The 15427-nt window shown below is 33.7% G+C and overlaps 2 protein-coding genes across 2 annotated transcripts; both read right to left on the bottom strand.

Moving 5' to 3' along the window:
• Positions 1–2777: 2777 nt before the first annotated feature.
• Positions 2778–5445, bottom strand: LOC132190983 (hexose carrier protein HEX6). Its single transcript, XM_059606007.2, has 4 exons — positions 5294–5445; positions 4869–5191; positions 3391–3909; positions 2778–3323 (listed from the first exon to the last, which is right to left on the bottom strand). The coding sequence occupies exons 1-4, from the start codon at positions 5430–5432 to the stop codon at positions 2778–2780; spliced, it is 1527 nt and encodes a 508-aa protein (XP_059461990.2). The 5' UTR covers positions 5433–5445.
• A 1241-nt stretch (positions 5446–6686) lies between these two features.
• LOC148583872 (uncharacterized) lies at positions 6687–7577 on the bottom strand. Its single transcript, XM_088510802.1, has one exon. It carries the CDS (start codon positions 7575–7577, stop codon positions 6687–6689), a length of 891 nt encoding a protein of 296 aa, XP_088366928.1.
• Between the last annotated feature and the right edge of the window lie 7850 nt (positions 7578–15427).

The raw sequence follows: 15427 nt of genomic DNA, 5'->3' as shown, positions 1-15427 counted from the left end.
TATGCTTATTTAAATCAAGCTACAAAATGTGTATTTAAGCTTGACTCGTTTAAATCTCAGGCGAGTTCGAGCTCAAACTCGAGTTCGTTGAGAATGCTATTATTTTCGAGCTAGGTTATTAAATTCTTTAATGTATAATTCGAGCAAAGTTCAATCCCAAATTTTAAAACAACCTTTAGACATTTGTCTATAGTATAAATATATAATATGTAAATATATAAGACATATTATACAATATACCATATAACTATAGTCTATAGGTAGTAAATCAATAATATATTGTTATACATAACTAGATAATAGAAACTATAGTATATGTATAATGTGAGCTAAGTTATAAATATAGTATACTATGTATAACTAATTAATTATAGAACAAGTATATTATGTAGTTATACTTGAAGAAAAAAAGAATCTAATTTGGCTATATTGTTTCGATGCTCTATTAGTTAGTATGTTAACATTAATATATAACGACACGCATATAAAATAATATAAATAACATATATAGAAATATTAAGTTATATAGTTATACTTGAAGAATAAAAAAAGAATCTATAGTTAATTATATTTACTTTTTTCTTTTTATTTTTCGACATGTCCACACAATGGAATGGGAATGGGGGATTTGAACTAATGACCTCCACTTCATGAGGCGTGGTCCGCTGCCGATTGAGCTACCTCTTAAAGACATTAATTATATTTACTAAGTTGCTTATTTACTTAGTAAATATTAATTAACTATATAATATATTAGTTTATGAACTAACTAGTTAGTATGTTAACTAATACGAGAATAACTTATATAGGGAGGTTGCACTGAGTTTTGTGCAACCAATCGGAAGTTGACACCTAAACCAAGCTTACCAAACTTAAGTTTTATTTTTTTTTAAAAAAAAAAAGCTTAACTACACCATATTATATCACATATGAAATAAACAAAATTAATTGTTTATAAAAAATTTAAAAAAAATTAAAAAAACAGAATTGAAAGGGGCCACCCCTAGGCCTAGGGGTGGCAGCCAGCCATCCAAAGTGGGGGAGGGGTGGCCAGCCAGCCACCCCTTCAATTCTATTTTTTTTAATTAATTTTTTATCTTATCTAGAGTATAATCTGGTGTGATTGAGTTTTTATTTTAAGAATAAGTCTAATGAAATTGGCTGATGTATCAGCTTCTTATTGGTGGCACAAAAGATGACTTTTGTACAACAGGTGCACCGAAGTCGCTCTCAACTAATACACACACATAAATATTAAGTAATTTATATAACATATATTACTTAATTACTATTATACATACGTACATTTATATAACTAATTTTTAGTAATATATATTTTTTAATTAATTTTTTATTCTATCTATAGTATAATCTAGTGTGGTTGAGTTTTTATTTTAAGAATAAGTCTAATGAAATTGGCTGATGTGTCAGCTTCTTATTTGTGGCACAAAAGGTAACTTTTGTGCAACAAGTGCACCGAAGTCGCTCTCAACTAATACACACACATAAATATTAAGTAATTTATATAACATATATTACTTAATTACTATTACATACGTACATTTATATAACTAATTCTTAGTAATATATATATTTTTTAATTAATTTTTTATTTTATCTAGAGTATACTCTGGTGTGGTTGAGTTTTTATTTTAAGAATAAGTTTAATGAAATTGGCTGATGTGTCAGCTTCGTATTAGTGGCACAAAAGATGACTTTTGTGCAATAGGTGCACCGAAGTTGCTCTCAACTAATACACACACATAAATATTAAGTAATTTATATAACATATATTACTTAATTACTATTATACATATGTACATTTATATAACTAATTTTTAGTAATATATATATATTTGAATGAGCTGAGCTCGCGAGCCTCTATCGAATTTTCTCGAGCGAGTCAAGTATGCATCATTTACTAATTTAGCGGGTTTCTACATTAACAAGTGGGCTTCCACAATATCAAGCTCTAGTTTAGGTCAAACTAAACCGAGCGAGTATCAAGCAAGTTATTGAACAGACTAGTTTATTTACAGCCCTTGATGCACGCATGGTTGTACTCAAGTCAGGTCGAGTAAGGAATATTTAAGCTTGACTTATTTAATTTTATTTTAAACATAAGCTTGAACATTAGCTTATCACTAAATTAGATATTTTATTCAAGCTTAGTTCATTTATTCTCGAATGATTTCAAACTTTTTCACCGGCTACTCAATTAATTTATTCATTTTTTATCTTTAGTTAATTAATTATCGTTAAAATTTTATCATTTGAGTTAATTCAATAAATTAACTTAAATCTTAAATAATTTGATCTCAAGTTTATATGTATGTTTTATAGTATGTGTATAAATTCATTATGCTCATACACAAACACCCACATCCATACATACATATAAACACACTCATTTACACACAAACACATATATCTCTCTAACTAAACTTACAATAATAATAATTCAAGTTATATCTAACATTAGGTAGGTAAAGTACAGCTTTTTAAACCAAAAAAACAAATGCTATTATTGTGTTTTCCAAGTGTAATTTTGGAGTTTTACAACAAAATAGGGAGGTAAGAGTTTATTTATTTAATGCAGGGGAGGGGAAAAGGGTAAATTACACGAAAATTAAAAAAACAAAAGCCACAAAGCCCTCTTGATGACGGTTATGAATGGGTCAAATAAATTGCCCGCCCATCAATTGATATATTCCCTCATCCAATTTGGATTGAATCTCATCTTCATTCTGCTCATCAAGAAAAAAAAAAAAAAAGTTCTAAGCATTTTCATCCTCACTCCCTTCCCCCACATATCTCTTCCAAAACCAATGCTCCCTCCACACTCTGTCCATCTGTTCAATAGGCACGTTCTTAGTCTCCGGCAACAGCAAGTACACAAACACCGTCATCACCACCACCCATCCACCAAAAAAGAAGAAGATCCCGGCCTTGAAGTGACAGAGCATAGCAAGAAACGTTTGAGCAACAATGAAAGTGAAGAGAAAGTTCACTGCCACCGTAATGCTCTGCCCGGCCGATCGAATCTCCAACGGAAAAATCTCACTTGGAACCAACCATCCCAACGGACCCCATGACCACGCAAAACCCGCAACATACACGCATATCAAAACCAGAATAGAATATGCAGACCCTTTGCCTATCCCGCCATGGTCGCCTAGCTTAGCCGCCATTATTCCTCCAACCATAACTTGTGAGATGAACATCTGAATTCCTCCTGTGGTGAACAGAACTCTTCGGCCTAGTTTGTCCACTATAAGCATGGATATGAAGGTTGATCCAGTTCCAACAATCCCCGTCATTACCTGTTAGAATATAAATTAAATTTAAATTTAATTTAAGCTTTTAAGATAAGTGGTGATTTAATATTACCGCGGACAAAAGTGAGGCACTTTCGCCTAATCCGATCGTCCGAAAGAGTATAGGGGCGTAGAAGGCGATGACATTGATCCCCGTCACTTGTTGGAAGAAAGGTATGGCTATTGCCATTACAAGCTGAGGCCTGTATCTTCTTTGTACAATTTTCTTGAATGGGTTTTCAATTGTTTTTGAAATGGAGCTTGCTTTGATGAGATCGTCTAATTCTGCCTGGACATCATCGGTTCCTCGGACGCGTTGTAGCATTTTTTTGGCCTTGTGGTGGTCGTTGCTGCGTTGGATTATGCTGTTGGGTGTTTCCGGGAGGAAAAATGCACCAAGTGTTAGAATTGAGGCCGGGACAGCAGCCATTGATATAGAGATTCGCCAGCCCCAGCCACCTTTGATCTTTTCGGTGCCGAAGTTGATGAGACTCGCTGATATAGCGCCAATGCCAACGCTGAATTGGAAGCCATTGTTGATTGCTCCTCTGTATTTAGGTGGAGCCATTTCAGAGAGATATAGGGGGACTGACTGCAAAGAAAAGCATATTGCAGAAGAAAATGATAGCCATTAATATTTCTTGATGACTTCATTGTTAATGAGAAATTTACATTCAGTTGGTCATTGATCCAAACTCTATAAGATTTGAGATTCCCTTGTCAGGGAAATAAATCATTTGTCGGCCCGTGAGCTGCCATTTCACTTAAAACCAATTCATATTAAGGGAGGAGAGTAAGTTTTTTACAGACCTCGACATCATGTCAAGCAGCCCGTTTTTACTCTCATGATGTCTCTCCGGCGATTCAATCCCGTGACTTCCTCGCTCTATGAGCTATCATTTCACGTAAAACCAGTTACTGTTAAGTTAAGAGAAACAAACTCAAATCTTTTATAGGCATCGACATTGTGTCCGGCATTCGTGCTTTTAGAGCGGTTATAAGTAGGGCTGTGCAAAATAACCACCTACTGCTCGCTGGCCGAACCTACCGACACCGCTTAACCGATGCCGGTAGGCGTTAGAATTTTTCTATTTCCGGCAAACTCGGTTTGGTAGGCAGAAAAACATTTTCTAACCGAACCAATTTTACCAACCGACTTTACCAACCAACTTTTCCATTTCTTTACTTACTGACATTACTGGTTGTCACTATAATCATGTCAGTAACGTAAAATAAAGTTTGGCAGAATAAGTTGATGAAAATTTCGACTTTACTGACCATGGTAGTACAAAATGCAAAAATTTCATTTTCATAACCGAATTATCCAACTCTCAGCCCTAGTCGGCATTGTGGCCTAATAATTGTCCTTTTTTCTTATAAAGTTACTACCACTAGCTATCAAATACATGAATAATCCACTTGATAAAACTGCCTTATATATGTCTAATAAATGTAAAAAAGAAGCTATTTCTTAATATAATTCATAAAAGAAGTGTAGAATTTTCACCCTAAAACAACTAAAAAAGCGAAGGAAAATTTGAAACATGCTACCTGGTTTGCAAAACCAACTCCAACTCCAAGCAAGACTCGGCCAAATATAAGCATGTAGACATTGAAAGCTGCACCACCGAGGGCTGCCCCTGCAAGGAATGCGGCTCCTCCTGCAAGGATGGATGGCATCCGTCCAAAAGTTGTGGTGACAGAGGAGGCGAAGAAGGATGCGAAAAGGCCAGCCACGTAGAGTGATGATGTGAAGGAAGTTAGTAGTTGGCTATCAAACTTGCAGTAATTGCTAATTTTGGTATCTTCTTTCATTCTAATGAACACTTCTGGGAAGAACTTGTTCAGAAATGACTCCATAGAGGTAACTCCACCTTCAAAATTCATTGCTCGAGTATAATGGTTTGATATTTTCCACAATGATTAAACAGAAGAATCAATCAATAACAATAATCATGAATTATTATAAAACGGACCTGAAATTCCAATATCATAGCCGAAGATAACACCCCCCATGGCAGCCATCATGCAAGATAAGACGAGAAACAGAGTGATCCTCCCATTGTAGTGCTGCTGCCCACCTTCGCCTCCTGTTATTGCTAATCCTACTGCCATGGCCCTTTTCCAAGCTCACTCACTCACAATAAACAGAAATATGGAGATCAGGAGATCAGAACCCAGAACGCAGAAGCCGCCGCCTTCCTTGACTGCCAGAGATTATGAGCATCATTAATGTTCTCAATTTGGGATTGGATTTGGATCCCCAAAACGATGTAGCTTACTTCATAGCAGCATGTGGGGTTGAATATTCAGGCACGCAAGTTTGGAGTGTATGGGCTTTCACTGTGGGACACGTCATGATACGAACAAAAGCACGACCAGACCAGTTGACTTATGGGTGTTCAGAGGAAGATAGGCTGAGAGAACAACCAACCACACAATCCTTTCCGACTAAAAAAAACTTCTTTCGTGGATTTAATCTCTGATTGTACTTTATATATATCTTTACTTAGTAGATATATAAAAAGAATGCAGCTTACTTCATAGTTGCATGTGGGGTTGAATATTCTGGCACGCAAGTTTGGACTGTATGGGCTTTCACTGTCGGACACGTCATGATACGAACAAAAGCACGACCAGACCAATTGACTTATGGTGTACAGAGGAAGATAGGCTGATAGAACAACCAACCACAAAAAAAAAAAAAAAAAACCACACAATCCTTTCGACTGAAAAAAAACTCCTTTAGTGGATTTAATCTCTGATTGTATTTTATATATCTCTTTACTTAGTAGATATATAAAAAGAGCGAGTTGGTACCAGGCTTCATGAAGCAGAGGTCACTAGTTCGAATCCTTATCTCCCTCCTCTTGTATGGACATATCGAAATATATATATATATATAATTAAAGACCGAGTTGGTCTTGATTTTTGTTTGACAACGTTAATTTACGATTTTGGTCTTGATCTTTGTTCATCAGAGTAAAATTATGCGAGGTTATTTATGTCTTTAAGATTTTTACATTACTATTTTACCCCTGTCAACTTACGGGATGGTGACACATCATTTGGGATTAACTTTTAGGAAGGAAGTCTTAGGATGTCTAGCATTTCCCTAAAATTCTATGTGGTTCATCTTTTATTTGGTATTTTTTTTAAAAAAAAATATATATATCAAATAAAAGAAGAACCACATAGAATATTATTGCTTCAGACATTTTTTAAAAAAAAATTAAAAATTAAAAAAGAAGGTCAAAGTTGTGCCCAAGTTGGGCCAAATAGTTGGGTATTTAACATTTCTCTTTTTTTTTTTTTTTTTTTTTAAGGAATATTATGAATATTCATTATCTCAAAAGATCCGTGAATAGATTACACAAGCAGGAAGAAAAGTTCCCTCCGTATAATATCACCTACACTTGGTGGAACATCCCCCAACCAAGTAGACATAGTGACATGAGTGGTAACCAATTTTGCTAGTGTATGCGTAGCATTATTGGTGTCCCTTATTACATGCCAAAAACTGGCGCTTTCCAAACCACGTAGCTCTCTTTGGATACATTCGATAAAGTGACCATAGCTACGGAAACATGGCCCTTCTGAAGCAATAGCCTTGACAACTTGCATAAAGTCACCCTCAAAGATGATATTATCAAAACCAAATTCCTTGCAGAAAATAATAGCATACACCGCTGCTAAAGCTTCAGCTAAAGTTGGATCAATTTGAATAGCAAGAGACAAACTTCGCGCAGCAATAAAGTTATCAGTTGAATCTCGAGCTATAATGCCAAACCCCACACGTCCTGCCTTCGAATTCAGTCTGGTGTCCCAATTTATCTTAATCATGTTACTTTGTGGGGATTTCCATACTATGACTGCTATTTCACTGTCATTAGCTACCTCACATTGGATCTTGTTATGCACTCTTTGAAATTCTTCCAAAGAAGTTTGAGCTTCCTTTACTAATCTAGTCAAATGATGAAAACTTTCTCCATGTATTATTGAATTCTTCCTCAACAAGATTTTCCTTGCCATGACAACAAACAATTTAATTTCCTTTGTGCCGCATTTGTCCCGAACTGACTCAAAAATTTTCAGGAAGCTGCTCCCCACGCCACCACATTTCTGCATTTTCTTCGGTCCACCTCCCCACACATCATTCGATGACGGGTAGGTCCATAGGATGTGCACTACCGTCTCATTTTTGAGTCCACAAATAGGGCATAGGGTGTCTTGGATTACTCCCTTCTTGGTCAAATTCATCCTAGTTCGTAGCAGGTTATATAAAGGCTTCCATAAAAAGAACTTTGCCACATTTGGTATCTTTAAATTCCAACATTCTTTCCAGGTTATCCCTATCAGTTATGGATGGTCCACTAGTGCTATTAGCCATTTTATCCATTTCCAAAAAGTATGCACTTCGGACAGAGAAAATTCCTTTTTTTGTATCCCGCCAGATAAGCCGATCCTTTTATGGTAAAGGGCTAATAGGCATGTTTCTAATTTCCTCAGCTTTATTTGCGAGAAAGACTTGTGTAATAAGGTCGACTCTCCATTGTCTCGTGCCTGGATCAATAAGCTCCGAAACTCGAGCATCCCGATCAAGTGTGTTCCTTGGTGACTGTATTACAAACGTGTTGGGTTTTGAGATCCATTTATCACCCCACACATGAATATCATCCCCGGTTCCAATTCTCCAAAAGAGACCATTTGCGAGAACCGATTGGGCGGCCATACAGCTCTACCATACATATGAAGGTCGATTGCCCAAATTTGCCTCCAAAATAGAACAATTTGGGTAGCATTTTGCTTTCAAGATTCTCCCACCCAGAAATTCTAGACACTGAAGGAGCCGCCAAAGTTGCTTTGCAAGTAGAGCTTTGTTAAAAATCCCCAGATCACGAAAACCCAAACCCCCTTGGGCTTTGGAAAAACCCATCTTCTCCCAACTCATCCAATGTATTCTGGAAGTGTTCTCCTTATGTCCCCACCAGAAACGTTGCAACATCCCTTGCATCTCTTTGCATAAGCTTGTAGATAGAAGAAAAACACTCATACAATACGTGGGGATGGCTTGCACCACAGCTTTAATTAATATCTCATTCCCTGCTTGCGACAAGAATTAGGTCTTCTCTTATTTGTCTTAATGAAGAAAACAAAAAGGTTTCCAAGTTTTCTCTTTCTCTCTTTTTTTTTTTTTAAAGTCTACTTAACCCCCTCAAATTACCACCTCATTGACAATCTACCCCCCAAACTATCAATTGTGACAATTTACCCCTCAAACTACCAAAACAATGATAATGTACCCCCCAATGCTAGCAAAATGACGAAATTATCTTTATAAAACTTTCAATAAGACAAAAATACCTTTAAAATTTTGAAAAAAAAATTAAATTTTAGTATTTTTGTTTTATTTTAGTAAAGGTAATTTCGTTATTTTGTTAGAATTAGGGGTACATTGTCATTATTTTGGTAGTTTGGGGGGTAAATTATCGCAATTGATAGTTTCGGGGATAGATTGTTATTAGGGTGGTAGTTTAAGGGGGTTAAGTGGACTTTACTCTTTTTTATTTTATTTTATTTTATCTTCTGTTGCTTTCTATTTATATCCTTAATGTGAGACAATTAAAAGTAGGGGTTTTATTTGGAATGCATTTAATTGATGTCTTAATGTCTCTCTAAAAAAAAAAAAAACAAATCGATGTCTTAATGAAAAAAAAAACAAAAAACAAAAAACAAAACAAAAGATTCCTAAATTCTTCCTTTATCTCTCTCTGATTATTTTTCTTTTTTCTTCTCTTGTTTTCTATTTATATTCCAATGTTATTTTGTAAATTTTACACTCAATTTAGAAAAAAAGAAGAGAGAGAGCTTCCAATCGTTTTTTCTTAATGAAAAAAAAAAAATACTACAATTCTTTTTTCTTTTTTTTTTTGGCTATAACAGTTCTTTTCAATTATATTAGTATTTTCATTATTTTTCCTTTTTTTCTCTTTTTATTTATTTTTTATTTTTTTTTATTTTTTATCCTATGATTATGTTCTTCCATTTTTCGTTTGTGTCCCTTATATTTTCTTTTTTCAAATTTATATATTACTTTTATTTAAATTGATTACTTCTCTTTTATAAATGTTACATTTAATTTGGTAAATTTTACAATTAATACGTAGGGTTTTATTTGTAATATATTTAATTGTCTTAATTGTCTTTCGATTTATATCCTATAATTAAAACGTAGGGGCTTTATTTATGATACATTTAATTGATGATGTCTTAGTGGAAAAAACGAAAGGTTCCCAAATTCGGGGTTTTGTTTAGGATGCATTTAATTGATGTCTTAGTGAAGAAAACAAAAAGTTCCAAAATTCTCTCTCTCTCTCTCTCTATTTTTCTTTTTTCTTCTCTTGCTTTCTATTTCTATTTCGTAAATTTTACACTAATTTAGGAAAGAGAGAGAGAGAGAGAGAGTTTCCAATTGTTGTTTCCGAATAAGAAAATATACTTCAGTTCTTTCCTTTTCTTTTTTATTTTTTTTGCTAGAACAATTATTTTCAATTACATTAGTATTTTCATTTTTTCTTTATCCTGTGGTTATGTTCATCCATTTTCGTTTTTGTTCCTTATATATATAATTTATACATTATTTTATTCAAATTGATTACTTTTCTTTTGTAAATTTTATATTGAATTCAGGAAATGATCGTGAGAGATAGTTCTCTATTGTTATTTTTAGTTGACAGTTTTTTAGATTGCGTTGTTGTTAATTGAGTAATTCGTTTTTCTATTTACATTCTTAATTAATGGATAACATTGATTTTCAAGGTTTCATTGCAATGGGGAAACGTATACTGCAGAAAAAGACAATTCTTTCAATTATATTGAAAATTTTATTTTTAGTTTTTTGTCTTTATTTCATGTGGTTATGTTCTTCCATTATTGTTTTTTTTTTTTCCATTAAATTTTCTACTAATTTATATATTATTTTTTATTCAATTTGATTATTTTTCTTTGGTAAATTTTACATTGAATTTAGGGAAATGCTAGTGAGAGAGAGTTTCCTATCATTATTTTTGGTACGAGGTATGACTTTTTTTATTACGTTGATATTTATTGAGTAGTAGTTGTTTTTTTCCTATGTGTCCTAAAAGTAGTTTATTTTACGTTATATATGTTGTTATGTTATTTCATTCTTCGTTTTTTTTTTCCCCTTATATTTTGTTCTAATTTTTGTATAATCTTTTTTATTCAAATTGATTATTTTTCTTTTGTAAATTTTACGTTGAATTCAAGAAAATGATATATATATATATATATTAACAATTAGAGAAAGAGAGAAAGAGAGATATACTTTTTCCTATACCTCTGAATTTCATTGGAATTAGGAAAAATATAGAGAAATAGATGTTTATTTCATGTTGTTTTGTTTTTCCTTTTTTCCTTATTTTTTGTTCTAATTTATATATTATTTTTCATTCAAATTTCTTATTTTTCTTTTGCAAATTTAATTGACTTTGTTGTTTATTATTATTATTATTTTTTTTTGTGTTCCAATATTCCTTCCACGATTTTTTATCGCTTTCTTAAGGGTCTATGTTTTAACTCATTTCAAAGTTTTATGTGCTTTTTTTTTTTTTTTTTTTACTATGATTTTTATGTATTTTTTAATGTGCTTACATTAAATTTAATTAAGGGTCTTATGTTTTAACTCATTCCAGGTTTTCTTCTTCATGTTTTCCTTTTTCTTTACACTTCTTTCCATTTTAAATTACACATATGGAAATTTTTTTAATATGTTTTAATTTAGGACATAAATTTCCTCCAAATCAGTTTGGAGAAAATAACCATCAACCCTTTTTTTTTTTAATTTTTTTTTTAAAAGGAATCCATATCAGTTTCATTCATAGAAATCATTATGAGCATAAAGCTCTTACAAGAAACCATAGCCAAAGTTATGAGGTTACAAGCGTCACAGATACATTCTAGACCCAAAACCAATCCACTAACCCATGACTAATCTACATATTAAGAAACATAAATGTGCCAAACAGACTCAAATTAATGTATAGGTAGTGCTTATTCCTCGGAACTGAGGGTAGACAAACCCCCAACCGACACTCTTCCTCCTCGACCCGAAAGCCAGGATAACGTTCACATCCACAACCCAAAGGTCTAGACCATAGCAAATAACCCAGAGGGCATCACGCATGCAGATAGAGAGGGGAAAGAGCCTTATTACAAGCAAAAAATAGGAAATAAAAGCGTACCGGGAAATAAAGGGACCAAAACAGAAATACAAACATAATAGAACAAATCGGACAAACAACAAATGGAAATCAACAAAATAGGGAAAAAACCGGAGAATCACACTAACCAAGAAACGGCAGCAGGAAGGAAGCCAATCGCGTGCTGGCCGAAAACAGACGTGGATGGTGGCGTTGGAGCTCATCGCGGGGAGACACGAGAAAATACCCGACAGCAGATGGTGGGCTGTAAAGCGGGCGTGGAGGAGATCAGCGTCGCACACAAAACAAACTGGAGGGAGTTTGAGTGAATCCCCCAAGAGCATCACCCACAAAGTGTGATAAACAGGCAATGCAACAAAAACAACACACCAAAATACATGGCAAAAGATAGACATAAAGGAAAGGAAATAAAACAACCAGAAACGAAATAAAAAAACAGTCAGAGAGAACCGAAATCAAACCACATCCACATAGACGGATCCAATGCAAAAGGTGTGATGGGCACTGGCGGATCTGGGTAGCAAGGTGGTGGAGCACGCGTTGCGGTGGACCGAGCGACAGGCGGTCGATCAAGCAGGACACGAACCGGAGCCAAACCAGACCCAGCAACACGCGTAGCGGATGGAGAAAGGCGGAAGATCGGCCTCCAAAAAATCCTAAAATCGGAAAAGGGGAGGAGAGGGAGGGGGAGGAAGAAAACGCCCAAAGGGCAAGGGACATCAAGTAAATAGGCTAGCTCTAAGGCAGGGGAAGAAGAGGATGAGAGGGAGGAGGGGGGGGGGGGGGGGGGAGGGGGAGAACCCCTGTTCTCCCCCTTCGTTGGCGCTCACGTCCAACCCATTTAAAATAGTGTCAAGTATCTATAAACATTTAAAATACACATTAAATTCTTAAGGTCATTAATAGCAGTTTACTAACTTAGGCTAACGTTTTAAATGTTTATAGACACTTGTCATTATCTTAAATGGGCTGGAGGATATTTCTTCCAGACTGGTTTGGAGGAAATTTATGTCCTTTAATTTATATGGATTAAAAATAAAATTTTATATGGTTCTTACGATAATATATTTTTATGTGATTTATATATCCATGCAAACTTATGTGTAATTGTGTCACTATGTTTAGCAATATAATGTTGTATAACCTTTAGTATTTTTTTTATAATGTTTTTTATTGCAAATAAAGTCTTGCGGTATATGCAAGAAACCAAGAGCATATTGACCTACAACTACACTGACCATTTAGAGATGGTTGATTATTCAGATTCAGATTTTGATGAGTATGTAGATAGTAGAAAGTTTACTTTATGATATATTTTCTTATTACCAAGAGGCTATATCCAGGAGATGCAATAAGCAAACTAAAGTTGATACGTCTACTATGAAAGCGTAATTTATTGCATGCTATGAATTTAGTTCACATGCATTATGGTTGAGACATTTTATTAAAGATCTCGAGATTGTCGATTTTATAGTGAAACCCATAAAGATTTTCTGCGATAATTATTTTCTAAGAATAATGAAAGTAGAAGCAGAAGTAAATATATCAACATAAAGTATCTCACTATAAGAGAAAATATTAAGAGATGTAAAGTGTCTATTAAGTGTTGAATTAATGATTGTGGATCCCATGACCAAAAGTTTACTAGTAAAGAAGTATATAGTCATGTGGAGTATATGAGACTCGTTAATTCATTTTTGTGTTTAGTTTCTCACTAATGATTTATAGACATAAAGTTATTGTTATAAAGTTTTTGTGCATATGTATTGGTTTTTTCCGTTAGGATAAATAAAGTTAGACCAAGAATGACTTATTAGAAGTTATTCATAAAGAATTATACCATATACAGATTTTGTTTAGAAAGATTAATACATTGTATTACACGAAAGGAAATGTTAATATAATAACATAACCGCCATGATTCGTGTATTGTATCTCTCTTAGTGAAACTAAAGCTTGAGTAGTTTTTAATTATGGCCATATTCAGTTTTAGTTACCCAAATAATTTTTAAAGATGTGTTATGTGAGCCAAGTGGGAGAATGTTAGAACTCATTTCCTATGAGAAGATTTAAAGTGGCTCGCATGTCAGTGATGACACATATATTATATTAAGAGAGTTTTTCTTAAACTAAACCTTTTGGGTAATTAAATATACAGATAACTACAAAAGGTGAAAAGTCCAAATGTTGTCTCCCTTTATGGAAGGAAGCAACATTAGATAAATTGGATAAGGGTCTTGGTCTATCGATAAATAAGCATGTGATTTTCATCAGTCATAACTTTAACACGAGAAACAGATAGACCAAAAACTCGTATCTATCACTCTCCAATGCATTGCCAAGGTTCTAGAATTGCAAATTGAGGGTTCTTGGATTGCGAATTCAACAAACATTCAAGTCTGAATTTCTGCATTATTCAATTCAAGTACATAAGCAAGAATAGCTAGATGTTAACATTTTTTTATTTGATGTTTATATGATAATCTTCTCCCAAATTCTTACATTAAATAGATGCTTTGATGTAATATCTTTTGTGTAAGAGATTCTCTTTCTTCACTACTTTAAAATTTTTCTTTTCTACGAGTTACTTGACATTTGTTAAGAATCACAAATTAATTACATAAATAATCTTGTAAAACCTTTTGTCTTTAACCAAAACATATCACTTGAACCAACAATTGCTTAACTGAATATTATATTTCAAAAGCCATAATCATTAAACAAAATTTACAAGTAAGAAGATTTGTATGAATAAAGAAGTTTTTATTTTTTATTTTTTATTTATTTTTTTATTTTCTTTAAAGAAAATGTCAAAATCCAAACTAAAATACTTTTTCAATTGGTAGCCACTCAATTGTGATAATGCAACAAGGTCTAATCCTTATATATTGTTTTTTTTTTCTCTATTCAACTTCCAAACAATAAAATTTTTAAAATGGTATCAGGAAACATTGCTATGAAATCTTTGCGAAAAACTAAGTTTTTGGTAATGGAGTTGACGATCCTTACAATATTTAAAGCTCAGGCCAATGTCCTTAACCCTCCCTCTCTTTTCCCACTTCACCTTCCATTCATATTCATCAATCCTTTCAAGATGGCAATGATCACAGTCGTCGTTGCGCTGAAAATGCATTTGAAAAATGTGAACATATAACAGAACCCTTCTCACTGATGGCTTGTGCTACATCTCTGCTTTTCATTTGCATTGCTTCTATTGAGTTTCAGACCAATCCTACCAAATTTGTTCAACTTGAGAAAGAATTTAAAGCCAGAGCTGGTAAGGTTGTAGAAGAATGTGTAAAGCGTTGCTTCAAAAATCCGAAAGTAGTCGAGCCCTATCTAGTACGTTGTTACATATATTGTCTTGGTGTGTTCTTTTGAGATGCTGTCCCCGCGTGGAATCTCGGCGTTCATGGATACGAATACACACACCCATGAGCAAGATATCTTATGCAATTCATGCTTGTTCAATTTTCTTCATGGCAAAGTTTTATGGATTTTTCTTTTAATAAGCACGCATTTGCAAGTTTTTTTTTTTTTTTCTTTTCTTTTAATAGGCACATGTGGTGCAAGAATAAGTAACCTAGGGTTACATGAGGACATGTTGTTAAAGGAACAAATGTAGAAAAATTGGATTTATTGTGTAGTAAATCCTAAAAGTCAAAAAGACTGACTATGCATGATTTGTGTCTTGATTCACGAGAAGTGCTCTCTCTACTCAAGTCTATATAATAGATTCTTTGTAAGCAAAAGACATATTGTGAAATAAGAAAATTCCTTCTTCTAAAATCTTATATGGTATCAAAGCGATTTTGTTAACACCTTACGATCTTTTTCTTTGATTGCTGTACAGCTAGCGTGTGTGGGCTA

Source organism: Corylus avellana, chromosome 9 (genome assembly GCF_965113065.1).
Source record: "Corylus avellana chromosome 9, dhCorAvel1.hap1.2, whole genome shotgun sequence".
Taxonomy (NCBI): Eukaryota; Viridiplantae; Streptophyta; class Magnoliopsida; order Fagales; family Betulaceae; genus Corylus; species Corylus avellana.
This window is presented reverse-complemented; position numbering and strand designations above follow the sequence as displayed.

Coding starts and splice junctions, on each gene's coding strand:
- LOC132190983 (XM_059606007.2), bottom strand. CDS start 5,432: ATGGCAGTAGGATTAGCAATAACAGGAGGCGAAGGTGGGCAGCAGCAC. Junction 5,192..5,293: donor CTATGATATTGGAATTTCAG/GTCCGTTTTATA, acceptor TGAATTTTGAAG/GTGGAGTTACCTCTATGGAG. Junction 3,910..4,868: donor GAGTTGGTTTTGCAAACCAG/GTAGCATGTTTC, acceptor TTTTCTTTGCAG/TCAGTCCCCCTATATCTCTC.
- LOC148583872 (XM_088510802.1), bottom strand. CDS start 7,577: ATGAATTTGACCAAGAAGGGAGTAATCCAAGACACCCTATGCCCTATT.